Source organism: Dendrobates tinctorius, unplaced genomic scaffold, assembly GCF_039654945.1.
Source record: "Dendrobates tinctorius isolate UK_male_01 unplaced genomic scaffold, ASM3965494v1 ptg000041l, whole genome shotgun sequence".
Lineage (NCBI taxonomy): Eukaryota > Metazoa > Chordata > Amphibia > Anura > Dendrobatidae > Dendrobates > Dendrobates tinctorius.
In genome coordinates this window covers 2,115,669-2,142,698 of record NW_027361709.1, presented here as the reverse complement: position 1 = coordinate 2,142,698, position 27,030 = coordinate 2,115,669, and the positions used below count along the sequence as shown (strand labels likewise).

Below are 27,030 nucleotides of genomic sequence, written 5' to 3'. Positions count from 1 at the left end.
TAATTATATATGTACAGCTGGTATATCCTGGGCATCTCCTGTATATAATTATATATGTACAGCCGGTATAACCTGGGCATCTCCTGTATATAATTATATATGTACCGCTGGTATAACCTGGGCATCTCCTGTATATAATTATATATGTACAGCTGGTATAACCTGGGCATCTCCTGTATATAATTATATATGTACAGCCGGTATAACCTGGGCATCTCCTGTATATAATTATATATGTACAGCTGGTATAACATGGGCATCTCCTGTATATAATTATATATGTACAGCTGGTATAACCTGGACATCTCCTGTATATAATTATATATGTACAGCTGGTATAACCTGGACATCTCCTGTATATAATTATATATGTACAGCTGGTATAACCTGGACATCTCCTGTATATAATTATATATGTACAGCTGGTATAACCTGGACATCTCCTGTATATAATTATATATGTACAGCTGGTATAACCTGGGCATCTCCTGTATATAATTATATGTGCAGCTTGTATCCGTTACACATCTTCTTGTGTACAGTTTGTGGCCTATGATGGTATAACCTGGGTATTTATCTAGTTTGATGTATTTCCAGCACTTATGTGGCCTCATGAAGGGTTAACCTCCTGCTACTCAATCAGTTCTCTAATTCTTTTACTGGTTATTATTCTGTAACTTGTTAGTAAATGAAATATTTATGTCCTCGATGTCAGAGGTGACTGATTTGATCTGGGAATTAGCTGTTCAGCTGCAAGTCACTAGCATGAAGCAAGTAATGTAATTCCAGGTCCTGTCATTTATATCGTCTGCGGGGGAGGGGGCGGCTTACAATTAATTCCACCCACTTTCATTCCCCAACAATTTATGATAAGAGCCCACCCGGCTCCACTTTCCAATCTTCTCTTGTGATAATTACACCGGACCCCGGAAAGTCCGGCAAGACATGAATGAGCATTTCACCGAGCGATTTCTACATTCATCTCTTATTCTGGACACAATATAGAACCATTCTCCGATCCCGGACTCCAGCACTATGAAAGCAGCAGTATAAGATCGCATGAACCTGTCAAAGCATTCCTCCAGTACCATGGGTGCAAGTATGAGCCATCACTGGTGTGATGGGCTTAGGGGGTTAATCTTCCTTATACCACATTATCGTCCTGTACCCCGATGCCCACGGTTCTTGGAACTGTAGCGTTTATGGTGGTGCATGCTTGGTACAGTAGTTCTGAATATTTCAGCAAATCAAGTGCATCTCCCAAAATTAGAATATCATCAAAAAGTGAATTTATTTCAGTTCTTCAATACAAAAGTGGCTCTCCTCTATTCTATAGAGTCAATACACACAGAGTGATCTATGTCATGTGTTTATTTCTGGTAATGTTGATGATTATGGCTTACAGCCAATGAGAACCCAAGAGTCATTATCTCAGTAAATTAGAATAATTAACAAAAAAACACCTGTAAAGGCTCCTAAGTGTTTATAAAGGTCCCTTAGTCTGTTTCAATATCTCCACAATCATGGGGAAGACTGCTGACCTGACAGATGTCCAGAAGGCAGTCACTGACACACTCCACAAGGAGGGGAAGCCACAAAAGGTCATTGCTACAGAAGCCGGCTGTTCACAGAGTGCTGGATCCAAGAATATTAATGGAAAGTGGAGTGGAAGGAAAAAGTGTGGTAGAAAAAGGTGCACAAGCAACCGGGATAACCGCAGCCTCGAAAGGATTGTTAAGAAAGGCCATTCAGTAATGTGGGGGAGATTCACAAGGAGTGGACTGCTGCTGGAGTCATTGCTTCACACCACACACAGACGTATCCAGGACATGGGCTACAAGTGTCACATTCCTTGTGTCAGCCACTCATGACCAATAGACAACGCCAGAAGCGTCTTACCTGGGCCAAGGAGAAAAGAGCTGGACTGTTGTCAGTGGTCCAAGGTGTTGTTTTCAGATGAAAGTAAATTCTGCATTTCATTTGGAAATCGCGGTCCCAGAGTCTGGAGGAAGAGTGGAGAGGCCACAATCCAAGCTGCTGGAGGTCTGGTGTGAAGTCTCCACAATCAGTGATGGTTTGGGGAGCCATGTCATCTGCTGGTGTAGGTCCACTGTGTTTTATCAAGACCAAAGTCAGCGCAGCCATCTACCAGGACATTTTAGAGCTCTTCATGCTTCCTTCTGCCGACAAGCTTTATGGAGATGGAAATGTCATTCTCCAGCAGGACTTGGCCCCTGTCCACACTGCCAAAAGTACCAACACCTGGTGTAAGAACAACAGTATCACTGGGCTTGATTGGCAGCAAACTCGCCTGACCTTAACCCCATAGAGAATCTATGGAGTATTGTCAAGAGGAAGGTGAGAGACACCAGACCCCATAATGCAGACGAGCTGAAGGCTGCGATCAAAGCAACCTGGGCTTCCATAACCCCTCAGCAGTGCCACAGGCTGATCGCCTCCATGCCACACCGCATTGATGCAGTAATTGATGCAAAAGGAGCCTGACTACGTATTGAGTGCATTTACTGATCATACATTTTAGTAGGACAACATTTCAGATTTTACAATCATTTTGGAAGCTGGTGTTATAAAGTATTTTAATTTACTGAGATAATGACTTTTGGGATTTAATTCGCTGTAAGCCGTAATCATCAACATTACCAGAAATAAACACGTGACATAGATCACTCTGTGTGTAATGACTTGGTTTTGGCCGCTGCGGACCCGCAGCAGTTTTAGCTGCGGTGTACAGTACCATTCAAATGAATGGTAACCAAATACCGCTGTGTAGACGGTGCGGATTAATCCGCGCGGTTTTCCTGCGGTTTTGAAACCGCAGAAAGAATTGACATGTCAATTCTTTCTGCGGAATCCGCAGCGGTTTCCTATCTCCACCATTGTGGAGATAGTGAAACTGCAGGACCAAACCGCAGGCTAAACCGCAGATAATCCTGCGGTTTTTGCAAAATCCGTGCGGATTAATCCGCAGTGGATTCCGCAGCGTCTGCACACACCATAATTTAGTCAGAAGCACTTGTGTGACAACCAAGTGAAACTGATCATAGTCTTCATCTAGTAATTGTAGGCCCTCATATAACCAAGCTCAGACTGGCCACCAGGGAGGCGGTGATTCCCCTCGTGGGCCCTGGAATCAGTTTGATTTCTGCCACTGTTCAGTTCATAATCTTTTGTAAATGCTGCTGCCAGTCAGTCCACAGTCTGTTTTAAAAAGTTGCTGCCAATCAGTCTATAGTCTGGAATAAACACTGCTGACAATCAGTCCATATGGTCTATAAATGCTGCCGACGGTCAGTCCATATTCTGGTGTCCAGTAAATCTATAGTCTAGTGCAAACACTGCTGCCAGTCAGTCCACAATCTATTGTTAACGCTGCCTCCATTCAATCCATGGTCCAATGTAAACTCTGACACTGGTGAGCCCATAGTCTTCTGAAAACGCTGCTGCTGGTCAGTCCACAGTCTAGAGTAAACGCTGAAACTTCTACGACATAATGACAGCAGGAAGCTCAGATTCAGTGTAATCCAAGATGGAGCTAGGTCACCATCCGAGACAGGACAGACCCCTGAAAACAATTCCTATGGTGGGCGCCAGGCACCCCAGTCTGCATGTATCTGTTGCATCAGTTGCTATAATGCTATTTTCCCAATTAGTAATTGTAAGCCAAAACCAGGAGTGGAACAATTGGAGGAAAAGTGTAATACAAACACGTCACCAATTCTTTACCTTTTGTTCCCATTTCTGGTTTTGGCTTACAAATACTGATGTAAAATACTGAGAGTATGAATGAGGCCTTATATGAAATATGCAGTATCTGGACTGACGCCTGCAACAACTGTGGGACAGGTGGGAACAATCCTATTGCAAATAATGGGATCAGATCCTCCATCAATTTCCATGTAGCCCAGTTTTAGAGAGTGAAATAAATGGACAGATGAGACTGTGCCCTGACTGCATTACATTCAACAAAGCATCAATATTCTGCGGGCGTTAAGATATATGCAAGCTCTGAATATAAAGTTCATTAACAGTCTATTACTTGGAGCAAGGCTTGTAAATGAGCATCCTGTAAGGACGGTCCACCTGGGATGGAAAAGCTGCATGGAAAATCCACAGTGGAATACAGTAGCGGGCAGGCGGATGAGATTTTAGCTAATCTGACATATGTTCACGTTTTGGACTTTTCAGCTATGAATTAAAAAACTGCAACATGCTAATTTCTGTTGCAGAATTCCTCTTTGGATTTAATCTATAATGTTAGAGGATGGTGAAAACTGTGGTGAACATGCAGTAAAATCAGCAGCTGCACGCGCCACAGATTTTGCTGCAGTGGTGAATTTGCCATGTGTGAACCTAACCTTAATGTAAGGACCCCTCTATATGAGGCCTCTGTGGCATTGCAGGAGCGTCACACAATGTGATCAGAGAACCTCACACATAAATAAGGCCGCAATGATGGAAATATACATTATTTGCATATATATTAGCGCCCACAGGTAACTGCTCCATTTTGTTATTGCACGGTAAGGCGCCAAATCCATCATGGAAAAGTCATATATGATGTGTTACGGAATGCAACGCTGCGGTGGATCTGGCTCATGATGGAGTATGGCGGTGTCTCGTTCTGGGAATCAGTGGCGGCCCCAATAGCAAAAGGATCTGAAATGTTAGAATCCCCTTTTTCATTATTTCCCTTGATCTATACATTGTATTTCACACACATTGTACAGCCCTTGCTGGGGATCCCTGTGCATTATTGTCTGTGGCTGTGTACAGGGATTTGTGAGTAATGGCATGGCAGAGTGCAGTGAGTGCTGGTGTGCCTGTAATGAGCTCAGCCTGCAGTTAATGACTTCTCTAGCTGCTCGCTATACAGTAGTGCTGCTTGCATTTGGGGGGGTGAAGCTCTGACTGTGCAGACACGTGACCCTCCAGCTGCTGCATCCAGTCACCAGAAGACGCAGAACAAGTGGTGTCTCTTTAAATCTCCGAGTCCTTGTGTGCTGCAGGAAGGGACATGCCAGCTCCAGCAGCAGCAGCAGCTCAGTGCACAGAGGATCTAGTGCCAGGGCTGTGTGTGCCCAGCAGATGCCAGGAGATGGTGTGAATGCTGGGGACAGCTCTGGAGAACTTCTCAGGAGCAGGGAAGATGAGCACAGGTAGGTCCAGCAGAGTCCAGGAGGGGGGATTTGGGGGGAGATGAGCTATCTATACGGTGGCTTCTATGTCTGTGTGTGCTGGGCACTGTATACAGCAGGCTATATGCACTGGCAGGATGTGCCATCATACACATGGTGCATCAGAGCCCTAGAAGTGACTGGAGATTGCCGCAGGATTCTGCTCCAGTGATACAATTTGTAACAATTTGATTTCCGGTAAAAATAAACAAATAGAACGTTGATGTTTTCACTGTCTGCAGCCGGTCACTGTCTGCAGCCGGTCACTGTCTGCCACATGAGGGCATTTAGAGTGTCAGCTCTGCAGGTTCGGGCTGATATCTCATCACTCCCTTCCCAAGTTACACTCCATGATTGCTATTAGTTATTAGGAGGCCATTGTGTTCCACTTTGGGAGCAGACTGAACCTGCTTTTGTTTAGCAGCCTGGATAGGTGTGGAGTAGGCTTCAGGCTGTAATCAGAGATGAGTTTGTCAGATGCAGCAGAGCTGAAATGGTCGTTTAGCCCCACTGTGCACTCAATGCGTTTACATGGGACTGCAGGCAAAACTTAATCATTTCAGGTAATTATCATTACTATCATATTTAGCTCTGTTACACATCAGGGATTATCAAGTCAGAGGAATCGATTTGGGAGTAGATTTTGTACTTTGTGTAGGTAGCAATGGTACTAAATAGGGTTTTATTTTTTAAATGTAAATTGGAGCTTCCAAATTACAGGGACAATCAGATATCTGATCAATAGCGGACACCATCAGAAAAAGGTTCCTGTGCAAGAACAGTATCTTCTTTGTGTCTATGACAAAAGTTGCTTACTGCTTTAGAAGTCAAATCGGGGTCCCCTGACCTCTTGGGCCCCTGGATGCACAGGTTGCTGCGCCAATGCTATGTCCACCCCTAAATCTGGTCACTGTTATATCTCTCTGGTCCTCAAAGGTTGTAGTTTCCAATATTAGTTCAAGATCAGACGAGATCAAAAGTAAATATTGCAAGATCATTAGAGAATCGATAGATAATAGAAGATAGATAGACAGATAATAGATGATAGAGAAAAATAGATATGAGATAGATTGATAGAGAATAGATAAATAATAGACAGATATGAGATAGAAATAGATAGATGATAGATGCGTGACAGCTATTAGAAATTAGTTTTGCACATGTTATAATTTATATTAATTCTGCATTAAATATTGATGAAGCTCATACACTTTTTTTTTTTTCTTAGCTGAACTCCACATTTTTTTCCATATGATATAACCTTCGAACCCTGCATTCCCTCATTCTTCACACTACGCTTGATATTCCCCTTGCAGATCCTCACAGCGCAGCCTCATTTATCCAACCGCACATAGTGAATGAATTCTTAATGACACAGGTGCACTTCAGAAGATAAAACCATTAATCCCAATTTCTATAGTAATATCTGGCTGCGGGCACAATGTCGCACCAGCAGGGGGCAGCCTGGCAGCTTGCGCTCCCTCCATGGTTGTACAGTACACATCATGTGTCCTGGGGACAGAGCCTCTCTCTGTGAGTGTGTCCCTGAGATTTGGGAGTGGGTCATAGTAACAGGATGTGGCCTACAGATCCATTTCTTCCTTCCTGCCATTGCTAAAAGTCTCTGGAGTGTTTTTAACCCTCTAGGCGCTGGTGGTGTGTAAGTGGCAGGCTATTGTTATTACATCCACTTGGAAAGACAGAAGCAAATTCTTTGATCGGCAGTAAAATAGCAGATGTGCGGGATCAGGATAATCCTACATGTTGTCAGGACCCTGGTATCCATCACTATCCTCTCCTGTATTCCCATACATAGGAAAATGAGGCGCCTTAATATAATAAATTAGAAAAAAAAGTACAGTCGGGTAGATCTGATATCTGTCGTATCCAAGGGCACCAACATTTGTGCTCAGGAGGGTGCCATGGGTGTAGGTATAGAGGGTGCAGAGGAAGCAATTGTATCGATCAGGCACATATGAAGACACCGGAATTATAAATGATACATGGTATTGGGGTCACGGTTACAAATTTGGGACCCAAGAGAGTCAAGATATGCATCTGATCCTTGGTATCAGTCCCTCCCTCAATGTAAGCACAGCAGCCCAGGATTTCCATTATGACTTACTCTTTTCCTATTTCCTACATAGCTTTTTCCCATTTAAAGGGCTTCTATTAAAAGTCTCTTTTCTGATGTCATATTATAGCCTTCCTATTAGAATTGATGAATCACACCGTGTCAGGGAGTTCTAATCGAGTCCGGCGCATGTTCTCACTGATTTCGGAGCCGCGGTGAAGAATGTCACAAAATGTTATTCTGGGCAGGAAGTGACCTCAGTGACTGATTATATATTGTCCCGCTCAACTTCCTGCCAACAATCAGCCCGAGCCGCCATGCTGTTTACTAGGAAACTAGATCATATGTCCCAAGGGTGCAGGAAGGAAGCATTTCCCTGGAGGTCGATGCCTACAAATTCCTCATATAGTTCTGGGGATAACGAGATTAGGACTCATAGAAATGATAAATCACGTCCCTTTCTAATCCTGACATTAAAATATGCACTAAAACCTCTAAGACGGAGAAATAATGAGGTTTAGGAGGATAAATCATCGCTGAATTGTCAGATACAAAAAAGGGGAATCGATTTTGTTTGTTGCACCATCATGCACACATTATTCATATATTTCTTATATTCCAGGCTCCATCATTTACATAATTCGTCGCCGTGGAGCTTTATTTAGGCCTTGAGTTTGTCATGATGCAAAATGAGAATCTTCACAAAAATGTATCAAAAAAATAAGAATGATCATTGTAATTTACTGCTGTAAGAAAGCACAAAGATTGGCCAATACATAAAATAATGGTTGGCACCAAGAACAATTTTTCTAGGATCCACCTAGTATTGATGTATATGCAAAAAAGACTACGCAGCTGCGGGGGAGACCCTGCAGATAGGGGTGTCAGCCCCCTCAGCAAACAGTAAAACCAGTGTCGGACTGGGCTGCCAAGGGCCCACCAGTGACCAACTCCAAGGCCCCACTTCTCAGCTGCATGCAAATGTGACATTCTCCTCAATCACAAATTTCTATAACAATGAACTGTAGGTTGTTAGATGAATGAGATGGCGCCTCTGTCTCCACATAGTGACTCCTGTATATTGTGCCCAGTGCTGCTCATATAAGCGGGTGGAGGCGGCTCCTGCACAGGGCCCACCGGAGGATTCTCCTGTTCTCTGGTGGGCCAGTCCAAGCAGGACTAAAACCTTCTCTCATTGGTAGCAATGCTCAGCACTATCATACAGGGCTCATTGTGCTCTTTTCTCTGTGACCTCTCTCTTCTTTGTTATGATCTTAAAGATCCCCTTGTAGTAACCCCTATAGCTATGGCTCTGTTCTCAGCAAAAAAAAGATGGCCATATACCTACAACAGCTATTGGCGGAGGGCTCTTCCTTTCTCCCTTCTATACACATGCATACTCAGTTTGGACAAAAATGCATGTGTTGTAAAATGGGAATAGGGATGTGATCCGCTGTCAGACTCCTCCCCCCTCCAGACTCTTATCTCCCCTCCAGATCCCTTTTTCCCCTCCTCTCTTTTTTCACCTCCAGACCCCTCTTTCCTCTTCAGGCACTTTTTACCCCTTCAGACACCTCTGTCTCCTCCAGATCCTGCTGTCCCTTCCAGGCTCCTCTGTCTCCTCCAGAGTCCACCAGACTCTTCTGTCCCCTCCAGACCCTTCTGTCCTCCAGATCCCTCTGTCCCCACCAGATCCCTCTGTCCCCACCAGATCCCTCTGTCCCCACCAGACTTCTCTGTCCTCTCCAGACTCCTCTGTCCACTGCAGACCCTTCTCTACCCTCCAGACCCTTCTCCACCCTCCAGATCCCTCTGCCTCACCAGATCTCTGTCCCCTCCAGATCCCTCTGTCCCCTCCAGACGCCTCTTTCCCCTCCAGACTCATCTCTCCACTCCAGATCCCTCTGTCCCCTCCGACTCCTCTGTCCCCTCCAGATCCCTCTGTTCCCCAGACTCTTCTCTCCTCTCCAGATCCCTCTGTCCCCTCCAGATCCCTCTGTCCCCTCCAGATCCCTCTGTCCCTTCCAGATTCCTCTGTCCCCTCCAGATCCCTCTGTCCCTTCCAGACTTTTCTCTCACCTCCAGATCCCTCTGTCCCTTCCAGACTCTTCTCTCCTCTCCAGATCCCTCTGTCCCCTCCAGATTCCTCTGTCCCCTCCAGATTCCTCTGTCCCCTCCAGATTCCTCTGTCCCCTCCAGATTCCTCTGTCCCCTCCAGATCCCTCTGTCCCCTCCAGACTCTTCTCTCACCTCCAGATCCCTCTGTCCTTTCCAGATCCCTCTGTCCCTTCCAGATCCCTCTGTCCCTTCCAGATCCCTCTGTCCCTTCCAGATTCCGCTGCCCCTTCCAGATTCCGCTGTCCCTTCCAGACTCTTCTCTCCCTTCCAGATTCCTCTGTCCCTTCCAGACTTTTCTCTCCCTTCCAGATTCCTCTGTCCCTTCCAGATTCCTCTGTCCCTTCCAGATTCCTCTGTGCCTTCCAGATTCCTCTGTGCCTTCCAGATTCCTCTGTCCCTTCCAGATTCCTCTGTGCCTTCCAGATTCCTCTGTGCCTTCCAGATTCCTCTGTGCCTTCCAGATTCCTCTGTGCCTTCCAGACTCTTCTCTCCCCTCCAGATCCCTCTTTCTCCTCCAGACCCCTCTTTCCCCTCAAGATTCCTCTCTCTTCTCAAGACTCTTCCGTCACTCCCAGAATCTTCTTTCCCCTCCAGACTCCTCTGTCGGCTAGTGCTGCTTAATTTATTACATTTGTTCAACTTTACTCTAATGTGTATGAGACCTTAAATCCTGATTTCTCTTCCTTGATCATTCTTGTCTATTCTCCCGCGTACAATTTAAGATTTACCATTCACTTAAGTTCTTTATTTACAAAATTTGTCTTTTCTTTTTATCTTTTAGAAGTCACCAAGCCTGCTCTTGCACCAAAGCCACAAGGTCTGGATTCATTCAGTCCCAAGTTCTCATCTCCACTTCTCTCAAAAGCTGGTCTTGTCCACCAAGCAAAGTCTATGTCCAGGGGTCCCAAGCCTCCGATCGCCCCTAAACCGGTGTTGTCTCCAGCTACAGAGAGGAGATGCCTAGAGAACGAGAACAATTCCTTAAACAAGTGTTCCAATGGGGATGTCGTGTGTCCGGTGGAGATCTACGATGCCGACCACTATAGATCGTTGTGTGATGAGCCGGAATCTTTGGACATGACTTATGAGGATTATATTTCGGTTCCAGAGTCTCAGTTGACAGATGAGGAATGTACGGACTTTGATTGTGAAAAAAGTTCATCTTCTGAGGGGCTTGGAGACCCTTGGACTGCAACTTCAGGGGAAGGGGACATCACAAGTCTTAGTCCTTCTCAAGCTGGAGAGGAAGACAGTGGACTCCCAGATAGTGCACCCTTGAAAGAAGTGGATTCTGCGGACTCTACAGAGGTTGATGACAGTGACAACACAGATGCCCTCAGCTTGAGGTCTTCATCCACCGCTGAGGCGGACAGCTTGGTGTCTCATTCTGGTTCAATGCAATTTAAAAATGACCTTGGAGATATGGATGATTTTTTAACTTTGGACAGTAATGAATGTAATGCAAAACCTGGGGAAGAACAGGACATAAATAATATGGGGTGTGATGAGGTTATTTTGACACAAGACACAAGTGCAGATAGCCTGTCCTTCAGCGATGGCATTGTCAATGATGTCAATGACTATGAGGTCTCTTTGGCTGAGACTCAATGCAATAATTACAGTGATGATGATGGATCCAATGGAACATCTGATCCTGAACCTTTAGATATTGGGTCTACTGAAATCTCAATAGTCTCCGAGAAAGTCCAGTGTGAGGATAAGACAGAGGAGACAGCCCAAAACGAGGATGAAGAAACCCAGTGTGAGGATGAGACTTCCCAATGTGAAGAAAATGAAAAAACTGAGCAAGACTTTGCAGCAGACGTTTTAGTCAATGGAGTAGAGACCATAGAGGATACTAATATTGATGAAGAATTGGATGGCTGCAATGAAGACTTAGGCAACATTGTATCAGATCCTGATATTGAAGAGGAAGTTCAGCAAGAAACTAATGAAGACACTACGGTCAATGTCATGGAAGCTAAAGAAGAAGCATCAGATGTGGGTATTGTGTTTGGTCATGACATTGAAGAAACAAAGGAAGTTTCTGGAGATGACAACATTGATGACAACTGTCAGATAATCCCATTTGAATGTGTAGGTAATGACGACATCAATGAGCTACCGGAAGACACACCAGAGGCAGAAAATGTGCAAGACACCACCTTGGCCAAGATTGAGCAGGTAAAAGAAGACTCTTCTGAGGACACTGCAGATGATGAAGGAAGTAAGGGTAATGATGCTGACCCAGCTTTAGATACTCAGAGTAATACATTATTTCCAAAGGATGAAGTTGATGCAGCAGAGAAGACACCTGAAGATCAGGATGCGAGGGTCAAGGAAATCATTGAGGAGGCAGAAGAGGATGACAGCAACCCATATGTCCTGGAGGATAGTGCACAATCCCGAAGTAGGAAGCTGCTCAGTACAGAGGGCAATCCTCCCAACAAGAAAGAGGAAGAGACCATCATGGAAGAATTCAACCATGATGAGGGCAACCATGTAGTCAACATAGACAGAAAGAATATTGTCACAAGGACAAGATCCTACTCGGGAAAAATCCCAGGTAATGTTCCTGAGACCGTGCCGGAGGAGACTGTTGCAGAAATGGAGGCTCAACCATGCAATACTGACCTCTTGATGAATGCCAAGTCTGAGAAGATGCCTTCTAAGCCTTTAGATTTCATAAGGGCCTTACCAAGGAAACCAAGTCGTTTTATAGTATATCCCCGGTCCTACTCAGTGGAAGGCAGGGAAAATGCAGCTTCAATGTATATAGAGTCCGATGTCAACTTTTCCCCGTACATCATTAGCTCATCCGGCAGCTTTTCCCAGAGAAACTACCATACACACAGTGGGATGTCCACACCGACCTCTTTGGTGGACATCCCTCCACCCTTCCAGCTTGCCAGTATTACAAAAAAGCCAATAACCAAAAGTTCTCCTTCGCTGTTTGAGAATGACTGTTCGGAGAAAGGTTTCAAGAAGAAAAAATCCTCATTCAAAAAGTTCCTCACTTTGAAGTTCAAGAAGAAGACAGAAAACAAGGTCCACGTGGACGTCAATGTGTCGTGCTCCAGGTCGTCTTCAGAGTCGAGTTACCATGGTCCCTCAAGGTTAATGGACCTGGAGAGAAGAAGTGTTGGGAATTCTCCTCAGTTGCCGAGTCGCTCCGGGATGCCGTGCCATCCAGATTCTCCAACCGCCATGCTCTTCTACAAGGACATGAAGAGGAAAGGAACCTCCAAGGCCTTTAACAGGAGTGTTGCCAGGGTGGAGTCCTTTGAGGACCGCTCCCGACCACCATTTATGCCTTTACCTTTAACTAAACCCAGGTCTATTTCTTTCCCCAATGCGGACACTTCAGATTACGAGAATATCCCAGCCATGACATCTGATTATGAGAACATACAGATACCACCGCGAAGACCTGCCAGGGCCAGCACTTTCACCGAATTCTTTGAGGATCCCACCAGAGCCTTGTCTTCCGCCAATGAGAATGATGGATATGTGGATATGAGCAGCTTCAATACTTTTGAAGTCAAACAGCAGTTTACAGCCGAGCAAGAAGCTGAAAGGTATGGTGCAAAACCTGAAAAATTTGATTTTTTTTTTTTTGAGCGCGTGTCACATTATGTGTGATCCTAGGTCTACACTACACAGAGAATCTGCCCGATAGGACCACAGATGCCGAGGTCCGGTGACTGCTGCCTCTGCGCCTCCTAGAACATACCCTTTAGGGTATATGCAAACTTTTAGGTATTTGGTGCAGAAATTGATGCACCATTTCTGCATCTCTTGGCAGTAAAAACGCAGCGGCGCGTTTTGCCCCAATATTGCTGTGTTTTTTACTTGCGTTTTTTTTGGTGCAGATTTTTTCACATTCATTAGTATGGTGAAATCTGTAGCAAAAACGATTAAAGAAATGACACTGCAGATATAAATCTGCAAGTCACAAATGTACAACGTGTGCACGAGTCTTCAGGATTCCCATTCACTTTGCTGCATCAGGAAACCCTTCAGATTTTGTGACAAATCTGCACTGAAAAAAAAAAAAAATGCAACGTGTGCACACAGCCAGGATTCCAGGCTGAAGAATCTTGGCACTTTTAGGAAGAGGAATTGTTGAAAGTTATATGAGGAACACTGAGGATTTTGCTACAGTTGTATCCCGTGTAGGCGATTTTCTGAGTGCTGATACATTGTGGCAAACTATCAGAACAGGAAGGAGATTTATGTAGAGACTTTACTAGACTTTATTAGACGTATTAGGTCTATACAGGTGTTCAGCCTCCAGTTTTGTTTCCTATTCACTGGCAGCAAACAGAATAATGTGAGGAACTGACAAAGTATTTTGGAAATCTGTTCTGTTCCTCTTTCCCCCATTGTTCCCCAGCTGCAATACCGCGTCCAAAAAAAGCTGCTGTGCACCGCCAACATGGACTTGAATAGTGCTGTAGGGTGCATGGCCTGGAGGGAAGTGGCGGGACGTGGGACCCCTGTTGTATCAATTGACGGGGGCTCCAGTGCCTTACAATGTCACCACCCCATAACTTGTGCTGGAATACCCCTTTCAGGTACATGTTGTGAAGGTGACAGAATCTCGGGGGCAATTATGGTTGGAAATTAGTTATAATTCTATAGTAATTTCAAATTTCAGAAAACTGACTGTCACATCCAAGTATAAGCATAGTGTGAACAGGTGCTTAACCTAGAGTCACCAACTCACATACATTCAAGCAAAAAGGAAGCACACTGTAGCGCCATAACATGCAAACATGGAATATGAAAAATGAATTGCATTACTGCATTAGAAATATGAAAAATTGAGAAAGCTTAGCGCATAAAATGGCCAATTTATGTGTACCTGGAAGCCACGGTAAGGCGTTTCTCGTTTTCCAGGACCCTAACCTAATGTCAATCCTCACTTAGACTAAAGTCTTCATCTGTATGGGAACCTATGTAAATCCTCTCCTTAGGCTGAAATCTATATTTCAGGTGTTTTTAATCACAGCAGGGCCACCACCCCTCCACAGAGAGATAGATTTCAGGAGATGATTTACATAGGTACCCATAGAGATGAAGACTTTAGTCTAAGTGAGGATTGGCATTAGGTTAGGGTCCTGGAAAACGAGAAACGCCTTACCGTGGCTACCAGGTACACATAAATTGACCATTTTATGCGCTAAGCTTTCTCAATTTTTCATATTTCTAATGCAGTAATGCAATTCATTTTTCATATTTCATATTTGCATGCTATGGCGCTACAGTGTGCTTCCTTTTTGTTTCAATTCTATAGTAAGTTGCCCCCTTTGGTTTTACAGGGTGTGATCTGGGGCTTTCTTAAAGGCGCGGCGCCGGACGTTCTGCGCGCACTTCCCCTGGGCTACGCTGGGATATCACATGATTTAAACTGCAATTTACACGTGTGACAGCGCAACCCTCGGCTCTAATAGATGTGTGATCGGGGGATGATGGCTCCATACAATTATCAGCAGTGGGCGCGTTAGTCGCCTTTGTCGCAGGGTTGATTGGTTTTTGCAGTACAGTAATTGCTGAGGCTGACAGGCCGCGCTGCAGTGCTGGGGGCTGAGCTGCTGACTCCACACAACTTTCCCCATGTGGTTCGCAGGCTGCATTTTTCCGTGGAGCGGCCGGATAATATCACATTCAGTTCTACCTATTATCTGCGAGATATCCTGAGACTTCATCATAAGATTCAGGCGCCTGATGAGACGTTCCGCTTCGCTAATCATCCCCGAGCCAATGCTGATTGGATAACGCCCAGTGATGTCATCAGATGGGAGGGGCCAGAGTCAAATATTAAGATATTACTCACTTGATAATAATGGATCTGCGGTTACTAAATCGACCCCCGGGGAGAACGCAAGACGCGAAGCCACAGTGATCTGCAGACAGGATAATGAGAGGGAGGCAGTAATGACAGTGAATCGTCACTGATGTGCACAGCGCAGGTGTGAATATGAGCCAGAGCACACTCACCACCAACACGGACCACAGCGTTATAGTAGTTATATTCCTGTACATAGGGGCAGTATTATAGTAGTTATATTCTTGTACATAGGGGGCAGTATAGTAGTTATATTCTTGTACATAGGAGCAGTATTATAGTAGTTATATTCCTGTACATAGGGGCAGTATTATAGTAGTTATATTCTTGTACATAGGGGCAGTATTATAGTACTTATATTCCTGTACATAGGGGCAGTATTATAGTAGTTATATTCTTGTACATAGGGGGCAGTATTATAGTAGTTATATTCCTGTACATAGGTGCAGTGTTATAGTAGTTATATTCCTGTACATAGGAGCAGTATTATAGTAGTTATATTCCTGTACATAGGGGGCAGTATTATAGTAGTTATATTCCTGTACATAGGGGCAGTATTATAGTAGTTATATTCTTGTACATAGGGGGCAGTATTATAGTAGTTATATTCCTGTACATAGGTGCAGTGTTATAGTAGTTATATTCTTGTACATAGGAGCAGTATTATAGTAGTTATATTCTTGTACATAGGAGCAGTATTATAGTAGTTATATTCCTGTACATAGGGGCAGTATTATAGTAGTTATATTCTTGTACATAGGAGCAGTATTATAGTAGTTATATTCTTGTACATAGGAGCAGTATTATAGTAGTAATATTCTTGTACATAGGGAGCAGTATTATAGTAGTTATATTCTTGTACATAGGGGGCAGTATTATAGTAGTTATATTCCTGTACATAGGGGCAGTATTATAGTAGTTATATTCTTGTACATAGGAGCAGTATTATAGTAGTTATATTCTTGTACATAGGGGCAGTATTATAGTAGTTATATTCTTGTACATAGGGGGCAGTATTATAGTAGTTATATTCCTGTACATAGGTGCAGTGTTATAGTAGTTATATTCTTGTACATAGGAGCAGTATTATAGTAGTTATATTCCTGTACATAGGAGCAGTATTATAGTAGTTATATTCCTGTACATAGGGGCAGTATTATAGTAGTTATATTCTTGTACATAGGAGCAGTATTATAGTAGTTATATTCTTGTACATAGGGGCAGTATTATAGTAGTTATATTCCTGTACATAGGGGCAGTATTATAGTAGTTATATTCTTGTACATAGGGGCAGTATTATAGTAGTTATATTCCTGTACATAGGAGCAGTATTATAGTAGTTATATTCTTGTACATAGGGGCAGTATTATAGTAGTTATATTCTTGTACATAGGGGGCAGTATTATAGTAGTTATATTCCTGTACATAGGTGCAGTGTTATAGTAGTTATATTCTTGTACATAGGAGCAGTATTATAGTAGTTATATTCTTGTACATAGGAGCAGTATTATAGTAGTTATATTCCTGTACATAGGGGCAGTATTATAGTAGTTATATTCTTGTACATAGGAGCAGTATTATAGTAGTTATATTCTTGTACATAGGGGCAGTATTATAGTAGTTATATTCCTGTACATAGGAGCAGTATTATAGTAGTTATATTCTTGTACATAGGGGCAGTATTATAGTAGTTATATTCTTGTACATAGGGGGCAGTATTATAGTAGTTATATTCCTGTACATAGGTGCAGTGTTATAGTAGTTATATTCTTGTACATAGGAGCAGTATTATAGTAGTTATATTCTTGTACATAGGAGCAGTATTATAGTAGTTATATTCCTGTACATAGGGGCAGTATTATAGTAGTTATATTCTTGTACATAGGAGCAGTATTATAGTAGTTATATTCTTGTACATAGGAGCAGTATTATAGTAGTAATATTCTTGTACATAGGGAGCAGTATTATAGTAGTTATATTCTTGTACATAGGGGGCAGTATTATAGTAGTTATATTCCTGTACATAGGGGCAGTATTATAGTAGTTATATTCTTGTACATAGGAGCAGTATTATAGTAGTTATATTCTTGTACATAGGGGCAGTATTATAGTAGTTATATTCTTGTACATAGGGGGCAGTATTATAGTAGTTATATTCCTGTACATAGGTGCAGTGTTATAGTAGTTATATTCTTGTACATAGGAGCAGTATTATAGTAGTTATATTCTTGTACATAGGAGCAGTATTATAGTAGTTATATTCCTGTACATAGGGGCAGTATTATAGTAGTTATATTCTTGTACATAGGAGCAGTATTATAGTAGTTATATTCCTGTACATAGGGGCAGTATTATAGTAGTTATATTCCTGTACATAGGGGCAGTATTATAGTAGTTATATTCCTGTACATAGGGGCAGTATTATAGTAGTTATATTCTTGTACATAGGAGTAGTATTATAGTAGTTATATTCTTGTACATAGGAGCAGTATTATAGTAGTTATATTCCTGTACATAGGGGCAGTATTATAGTAGTTATATTCTTGTACATAGGAGCAGTATTATAGTAGTTATATTCTTGTACATAGGAGCAGTATTATAGTAGTAATATTCTTGTACATAGGGAGCAGTATTATAGTAGTTATATTCTTGTACATAGGGGGCAGTATTATAGTAGTTATATTCCTGTACATAGGGGCAGTATTATAGTAGTTATATTCTTGTACATAGGAGCAGTATTATAGTAGTTATATTCTTGTACATAGGGGCAGTATTATAGTAGTTATATTCCTGTACATAGGGGCAGTATTATAGTAGTTATATTCTTGTACATAGGGGGCAGTATTATAGTAGTTATATTCCTGTACATAGGGGCAGTATTATAGTAGTTATATTCTTGTACATAGGAGCAGTATTATAGTAGTTATATTCTTGTACATAGGGGCCAGTATTATGGTATTTATATTCTTATACATAGGGGCCAGTATTATAGTAGTTATATTATTGTACCTAGGGGCCAGTATTATAATCGTTATATTCTTGTACATAGGGGCCAGTATTATGGTATTTATATTCTTGTACATAGGGGCCAGTATTATAGTAGTTATATTATTGTACCTAGGGGCCAGTATTATAATCGTTATATTCTTGTACATAGGGGCAGTATTATGGTATTTATATTCTTGTACATAGGAGCAGTATTATAGTAGTTATATTCTTGTACATAGGGGCAGTATTATGGTATTTATATTCTTGTACATAGGGGCAGTATTATAGTAGTTATATTCTTGTATATAGGGGCAGTATTATAGTAGTTATATTATTGTACCTAGGGGCCAGTATTATAGTAGTTATATTATTGTACCTAGGGGCCAGTATTATAATCGTTATATTCTTGTACATAGGGGCCAGTATTATGGTATTTATATTCTTGTACATAGGGGCCAGTATTATAGTAGTTATATTCTTGTATATAGGGGCAGTATTATAGTAGTTATATTATTGTACCTAGGGGCCAGTATTATAATCGTTATATTCTTGTACATAGGGGCCAGTATTATGGTATTTATATTCTTGTACATAGGGGCAGTATTATAGTAGTTATATTCTTGTATATAGGGGCAGTATTATAGTAGTTATATTATTGTACCTAGGGGCCAGTATTATAGTAGTTATATTATTGTACCTAGGGGCCAGTATTATAATCGTTATATTCTTGTACATAGGAGCAGTATTATAGTAGTTATATTATTGTACCTAGGGGCCAGTATTATAGTAGTTATATTATTGTACCTAGGGGCCAGTATTATAATCGTTATATTCTTGTACATAGGAGCAGTATTATAGTAGTTATATTCTTGTACATAGGGGCAGTATTATGGTATTTATATTCTTGTACATAGGGGCAGTATTATAGTAGTTATATTCTTGTACCTAGGGGCCAGTATTATAGTAGTTATATTATTGTACCTAGGGGCCAGTATTATAGTAGTTATATTCTTGTACATAGGGGCAGGGGTGGATTAAGGGTAGCCAGGGCCCGGGGCAGTTCAGACTCTGTGGGCCCCCCTCGTCACGTGACGGGGGTCACGAATCGTAGAGCCACACTCTACATAGAGAATAATGGGGCCTCCAGCACCGACCTCCACCCGCAGAGCCGCACTCCACATAGAGAATAATGGGGCCTCCAGCACCGACCTCCACCCGCAGAGCCGCACTCCACATAGAGAATAATGGGGCCTCCAGCACCGACCTCCACCCGCAGAGCCACACTCCACATAGAGAATAATGGAGCCTCCAGCACCTACCTCCACCCACAGAGCCGCACTCCACATAGAGAATAATGGAGCCTCCAGCACCGACCTCCACCCGCAGAGCCACACTCCACATAGAGAATAATGGAGCCTCCTGCACCGACCTCCACCCGCAGAGCCGCACTCCACATAGAGAATAATGGAGCCTCCAGCACCGACCTCCACCCGCAGAGCCGCACTCCACATAGAGAATAATGGAGCCTCCAGCACCGACCTCCACCCGCAGAGCCGCACTCCACATAGAGAATAATGGAGCCTCCAGCACCGACCTCCACCCGCAGAGCCGCACTCCACATAGAGAATAATGGAGCCTCCTGCACCGACCTCCACCCGCAGAGCCGCACTCCACATAGAGAATAATGGAGCCTCCAGCACCGACCTCCACCCGCAGAGCCGCACTACACATAGAGAATAATGGAGCCTCCAGCACCGACCTCCACCCGCAGAGCCGCACTCCACATAGAGAATAATGGGGCCTCCAGCACCGACCTCCACCCGCAGAGCCGCACTCCACATAGAGAATAATGGAGCCTCCAGCACCGACCTCCACCCGCAGAGCCGCACTCCACATAGAGAATAATGGGGCCTCCAGCACCAACCTCCACCCGCAGAGCCGCACTCCACATAGAGAATAATGGAGCCTCCAGCACCGACCTCCACCCGCAGAGCCGCACTCCACATAGAGAATAATGGAGCCTCCAGCACCGACCTCCACCCGCAGAGCCACACTCCACATAGAGAATAATGGGGCCTCCAGCACCGACCTCCACCCGCAGAGCCACACTGCACATAGAGAATAATGGAGCCTCCAGCACCTACCTCCACCCGCAGAGCCACACTCCACATAGAGAATGGGGCCTCCAGCACCAACCTCCACCCGCAGAGCCGCAATCCACATAGAGAATAATGGAGCCTCCAGCACCGACCTCCACCCTCAGAGCTACACTCCACATAGAGAATAATGGGGCCTCCAGCACCGACCTCCACCCGCAGAGCCGCACTCCACATAGAGAATAATGGGGCCTCCAGCACCGACCTCCACCCGCAGAGCCGCAATCCACATAGAGAATAATGGAGCCTCCAGCACCGACCTCCACCCGCAGAGCCGCACTCCACATAGAGAATAATGGGGCCTCCAGCACCGACCTCCACCCGCAGAGCCGCACTCCACATAGAGAATAATGGAGCCTCCAGCACCGACCTCCACCCGCAGAGCCGCACTCCACATAGAGAATAATGGAGCCTCCAGCACCGACCTCCACCCGCAGAGCCACACTCCACATAGAGAATAATGGAGCCTCCAGCACCAACCTCCACCCGCAGAGCCACACTCCACACAGAGAATAATGGAGCCTCCAGCACCGACCTCCACCCGCAGAGCCACACTCCACATAGAGAATAATGGGGCCTCCAGCACCGACCTCCACCCGCAGAGCCGCACTCCACATAGAGAATAATGGAGCCTCCAGCACCTACCTCCACCCGCAGAGCCGCACTCCACATAGAGAATAATGGAGCCTCCAGCACCGACCTCCACCCGCAGAGCCACACTCCACATAGAGAATAATGGAGCCTCCTGCACCGACCTCCACCCGCAGAGCCGCACTCCACATAGAGAATAATGGAGCCTCCAGCACCGACCTCCACCCGCAGAGCCGCACTCCACATAGAGAATAATGGAGCCGCCAGCACCGACCTCCACCCGCAGAGCCACACTCCACATAGAGAATAATGGGGCCTCCAGCACAGACCTCCACCAGCAGAGCCGCACTCCACATAGAGAATTATTGGGCCTCCAGCACAGACCTCCACCCGCAGAGCCACACTCTACATAGAGAATAATGGAGCCTCCAGCACCGACCTCCACCCGCAGAGCCACACTCCACATAGAGAATAATGGGGCCTCCAGCACAGACCTCCACCAGCAGAGCCGCACTCCACATAGAGAATAATGGGGCCTCCAGCACCGACCTCCACCCGCAGAGCCACACTCTACATAGAGAATAATGGGGCCTCCAGCACCGACCTCCACCCGCAGAGCCGCACTCCACATAGAGAATAATGGGGCCTCCAGCACAGACCTCCACCCGCAGAGCCGCACTCCACATAGAGAATAATGGAGCCTCCAGCACCGACCTCCACCTGCAGAGCCCCACTCCACATAGAGAATAATGGAGCCTCCAGCACCGACCTCCACCCGCAGAGCCGCACTCCACATAGAGAATAATGGAGCCTCCAGCACCGACCTCCACCCGCAGAGCCGCACTCCACATAGAGAATAATGGAGCCTCCAGCACCGACCTCCACCCGCAGAGCCGCACTCCACATAGAGAATGGGGCCTCTAGCACCAACCTCCACCCGCAGAGCCACACTCCACATAGAGAATAATGGAGCCTCCAGCACCGACCTCCACCCGCAGAGCCACACTCCACATAGAGAATAATGGGGCCTCCAGCACAGACCTCCACCAGCAGAGCCGCACTCCACATAGAGAATAATGGGGCCTCCAGCACCGACCTCCACCCGCAGAGCCACACTCTACATAGAGAATAATGGGGCCTCCAGCACCGACCTCCACCCGCAGAGCCACACTCCACATAGAGAATAATGGGGCCTCCAGCACCGACCTCCACCCGCAGAGCCACACTCCACATAGAGAATAATGGAGCCTCCAGCACCGACCTCCACCCGCAGAGCCACACTCCACATAGAGAATAATGGGGCCTCCAGCACAGACCTCCACCAGCAGAGCCGCACTCCACATAGAGAATAATGGGGCCTCCAGCACCGACCTCCACCCGCAGAGCCACACTCTACATAGAGAATAATGGAGCCTCCAGCACCGACCTCCACCCGCAGAGCCACACTCCACATAGAGAATAATGGGGCCTCCAGCACAGACCTCCACCAGCAGAGCCGCACTCCACATAGAGAATAATGGAGCCTCCAGCACCGACCTCCACCCGCAGAGCCACACTCTACATAGAGAATAATGGGGCCTCCAGCACCGACCTCCACCCGCAGAGCCGCACTCCACATAGAGAATAATGGGGCCTCCAGCACAGACCTCCACCCGCAGAGCCGCACTCCACATAGAGAATAATGGAGCCTCCGGCACCGACCTCCACCCGCAGAGCCGCACTCCACATAGAGAATAATGGGGCCTCCAGCACCTACCTCCACCCGCAGAGCCGCACTCCACATAGAGAATAATGGAGCCTCCAGCACCGACCTCCACCCGCAGAGCCACACTCCACATAGAGAATAATGGAGCCTCCAGCACCGACCTCCACCTGCAGAGCCCCACTCCACATAGAGAATAATGGAGCCTCCAGCACCGACCTCCACCCGCAGAGCCGCACTCCACATAGAGAATAATGGAGCCTCCAGCACCGACCTCCACCCGCAGAGCCGCACTCCACATAGAGAATAATGGAGCCTCCAGCACCGACCTCCACCCGCAGAGCCGCACTCCACATAGAGAATAATGGAGCCTCCAGCACCGACCTCCACCCGCAGAGCCGCACTCCACATAGAGAATAATGGAGCCTCCAGCACCGACCTCCACCCGCAGAGCCACACTCCACATAGAGAATGGGGCCTCTAGCACCAACCTCCATCCGCAGAGCCACACTCCACATAGAGAATAATGGAGCCTCCAGCACCGACCTCCACCGCAGAGCCGCACTCCACATAGAGAATAATGGAGCCTCCTGCACCGACCTCCACCCGCAGAGCCACACTCCACATAGAGAATAATGGGGCCTCCAGCACAGACCTCCACCCGCAGAGCCACACTCTACATAGAGAATAATGGAGCCTCCAGCACCGACCTCCACCCGCAGAGCCACACTCCACATAGAGAATGGGGCCTCTAGCACCAACCTCCATCCGCAGAGCCACACTCCACATAGAGAATAATGGAGCCTCCAGCACCGACCTCCACCGCAGAGCCGCACTCCACATAGAGAATAATGGAGCCTCCTGCACCGACCTCCACCCGCAGAGCCACACTCCACATAGAGAATAATGGGGCCTCCAGCACCGACCTCCACCCGCAGAGCCACACTCTACATAGAGAATAATGGAGCCTCCTGCACCGACCTCCACCCGCAGAGCCCCACTCCACATAGAGAATAATGGAGCCTCCAGCACCGACCTCCACCCGCAGAGCCGCACTCCACATAGAGAATAATGGGGCCTCCAGCACCGACCTCCACCCGCAGAGCCGCACTCCACATAGAGAATAATGGAGCCTCCAGCACCGACCTCCACCCGCAGAGCCACACTCCACATAGAGAATAATGGAGCCTCCAGCACCGACCTCCACCGCAGAGCCGCACTCCACATAGAGAATAATGGAGCCTCCAGCACCGACCTCCACCCGCAGAGCCACACTCCACATAGAGAATAATGGGGCCTCCAGCACCGACCTCCACCCGCAGAGCCACACTCTACATAGAGAATAATGGAGCCTCCTGCACCGACCTCCACCCGCAGAGCCACACTCCACATAGAGAATAATGGAGCCTCCAGCACCGACCTCCACCCGCAGAGCCGCACTCCACATAGAGAATAATGGAGCCTCCAGCACCGACCTCCACCCGCAGAGCCACACTCCACATAGAGAATAATGGAGCCTCCAGCACCGACCTCCACCCGCAGAGCCCCACTCCACATAGAGAATAATGGAGCCTCCAGCACCGACCTCCACCCGCAGAGCCGCACTCCACATAGAGAATAATGGAGCCTCCAGCACCGACCTCCACCCGCAGAGCCCCACTCCACATAGAGAATAATGGAGCCTCCAGCACCGACCTCCACCCGCAGAGCCACACTCCACATAGAGAATAATGGAGCCTCCAGCACCGACCTCCACCCGCAGAGCCACACTCCACATAGAGAATAATGGAGCCTCCAGCACCGACCTCCACCCGCAGAGCCGCACTCCACATAGAGAATAATGGAGCCTCCAGCACCGACCTCCACCCGCAGAGCCGCACTCCACATAGAGAATAATGGAGCCTCCAGCACCGACCTCCACCCGCAGAGCCGCACTCCACATAGAGAATAATGGGGCCTCCAGCACCGACCTCCACCCGCAGAGCCGCACTCCACATAGAGAATAATGGAGCCTCCAGCACCGACCTCCACCCGCAGAGCCACACTCCACATAGAGAATAATGGAGCCTCCAGCACCGACCTCCACCGCAGAGCCGCACTCCACATAGAGAATAATGGAGCCTCCAGCACCGACCTCCACCCGCAGAGCCACACTCCACATAGAGAATAATGGGGCCTCCAGCACCGACCTCCACCCGCAGAGCCACACTCTACATAGAGAATAATGGAGCCTCCTGCACCGACCTCCACCCGCAGAGCCACACTCCACATAGAGAATAATGGAGCCTCCAGCACCGACCTCCACCCGCAGAGCCGCACTCCACATAGAGAATAATGGAGCCTCCAGCACCGACCTCCACCCGCAGAGCCCCACTCCACATAGAGAATAATGGAGCCTCCAGCACCGACCTCCACCCGCAGAGCCACACTCCACATAGAGAATAATGGAGCCTCCAGCACCGACCTCCACCCGCAGAGCCACACTCCACATAGAGAATAATGGAGCCTCCAGCACCGACCTCCACCCGCAGAGCCGCACTCCACATAGAGAATAATGGAGCCTCCAGCACCGACCTCCACCCGCAGAGCCGCACTCCACATAGAGAATAATGGAGCCTCCAGCACCGACCTCCACCCGCAGAGCCGCACTCCACATACATGGCTGCTCTCAGTGCTGTGCGCACAGGACCTGTGATGAGGTCACAGGAGGGGAGGAGACAGGGGTCACATGATCGGGGGCCTGACACCTTACCTCCTGTGATCTCATCACAAGCCTTTGCACGCTACCAGCAGCATCAGCGTTCACGCTACTTGTAGATGCTGCTGGTAGCAGAGCACATAATGCCGCCCCCACGGTCACTCACTTTTAGGTGGGGAGAAGATGGACTGCCATTGCAGCAGCCAGCAGGAATGTGGTGGGGGCCCCCTTAGAAGCTCTTGTGGTGGGGGCCCCGGGGCTGAAGCCCCGCCTGCCCTGCCTATAATCCGGCCCTGCGCGGTGGCGGATTATAATGGGGCAATTTACTGGCCTGGGCTGTGGGCCCCTTAACCCCACTGGGCCCGGGGCAACTGCCCAAATTGACCTCATTATAATCCGCCACTGCATAGGGGCCAGTATTATAGTAGTTAGATTCTTGCACATAGGAGCAGTATTATAGTAGTTATATTCTTGTACATAGGGGCAGTATTATAGTAGTTATATTCTTGTATATAGGGGCAGTATTATAGTAGTTATATTCTTGTACATAGGGGGCAGTATTATAGTAGTTATATTCTTGTACATAGGAGCAGTATTATAGTAGTTATATTATTGTACATAGGAGCAGTATTATAGTAGTTATATTCTTGTACATAGGAGCAGTATTATAGTAGTTATATTCTTGTACATAGGGGGCAGTATTATAGTAGTTATATTCTTGTACATAGGAGCAGTATTATATTAGTTATATTATTGTACATAGGAGCAGTATTATAGTAGTTATATTCTTGTACATAGGAGCAGTATTATAGTAGTTATATTCTTGTATATAGGGGCAGTATTATAGTAGTTATATTCTTGTACATAGGGGCAGTATTATAGTAGTTATATTCTTGTATATAGGGGCAGTATTATAGTAGTTATATTCTTGTACATAGGGGGCAGTATTATAGTAGTTATATTCTTGTACATAGGAGCAGTATTATAGTAGTTATATTATTGTACATAGGAGCAGTATTATAGTAGTTATATTCTTGTACATATGAGCAGTATTATAGTAGTTATATTCTTGTATATAGGGGCAGTATTATAGTAGTTATATTCTTGTACATAGGGGCAGTATTATAGTAGTTATATTCTTGTATATAGGGGCAGTATTATAGTAGTTATATTCTTGTACATAGGGGGCAGTATTATAGTAGTTATATTCTTGTACATAGGAGCAGTATTATATTAGTTATATTATTGTACATAGGAGCAGTATTATAGTAGTTATATTCTTGTACATAGGAGCAGTATTATAGTAGTTATATTCTTGTATATAGGGGCAGTATTATAGTAGTTATATTCTTGTACATAGGGGGCAGTATTATAGTAGTTATATTCTTGTACATAGGAGCAGTATTATAGTAGTTATATTATTGTACATAGGAGCAGTATTATAGTAGTTATATTCTTGTACATAGGAGCAGTATTATAGTAGTTATATTATTGTACATAGGAGCAGTATTATAGTAGTTATATTCTTGTACATAGGGGGCAGTATTATAGTAGATATATTCTTGTATATAGGGGGCAGTATTACAGTAGTTATATTTTTGTACATAGGAGCAGTATTATAGTAGTTATATTCTTGTATATAGGGGCAGTATTATAG

General features: G+C 45.8%; 1 protein-coding gene across 2 annotated transcripts in view; it reads left to right on the top strand.

Annotated features, from left to right (window-relative positions):
* The first annotated feature begins 5,000 nt into the window (after positions 1-5,000).
* Positions 5,001-27,030, top strand: part of FGD5 (FYVE, RhoGEF and PH domain containing 5) — a 107,838-nt gene continuing 85,808 nt past the window's right edge. Inside the window, exons 1-2 of one of the 2 annotated variants that reach the window (XM_073574979.1) lie at positions 5,001-5,177; positions 10,169-12,965. In XM_073574979.1, coding sequence (XP_073431080.1) covers positions 5,126-5,177; positions 10,169-12,965 — 2,849 coding nt within the window. In that variant the 5' untranslated portion in view covers positions 5,001-5,125. The remainder of the gene's footprint in view (positions 5,178-10,168; positions 12,966-27,030) is intronic. The other variant, XM_073574978.1, reaches the window with a different exon arrangement.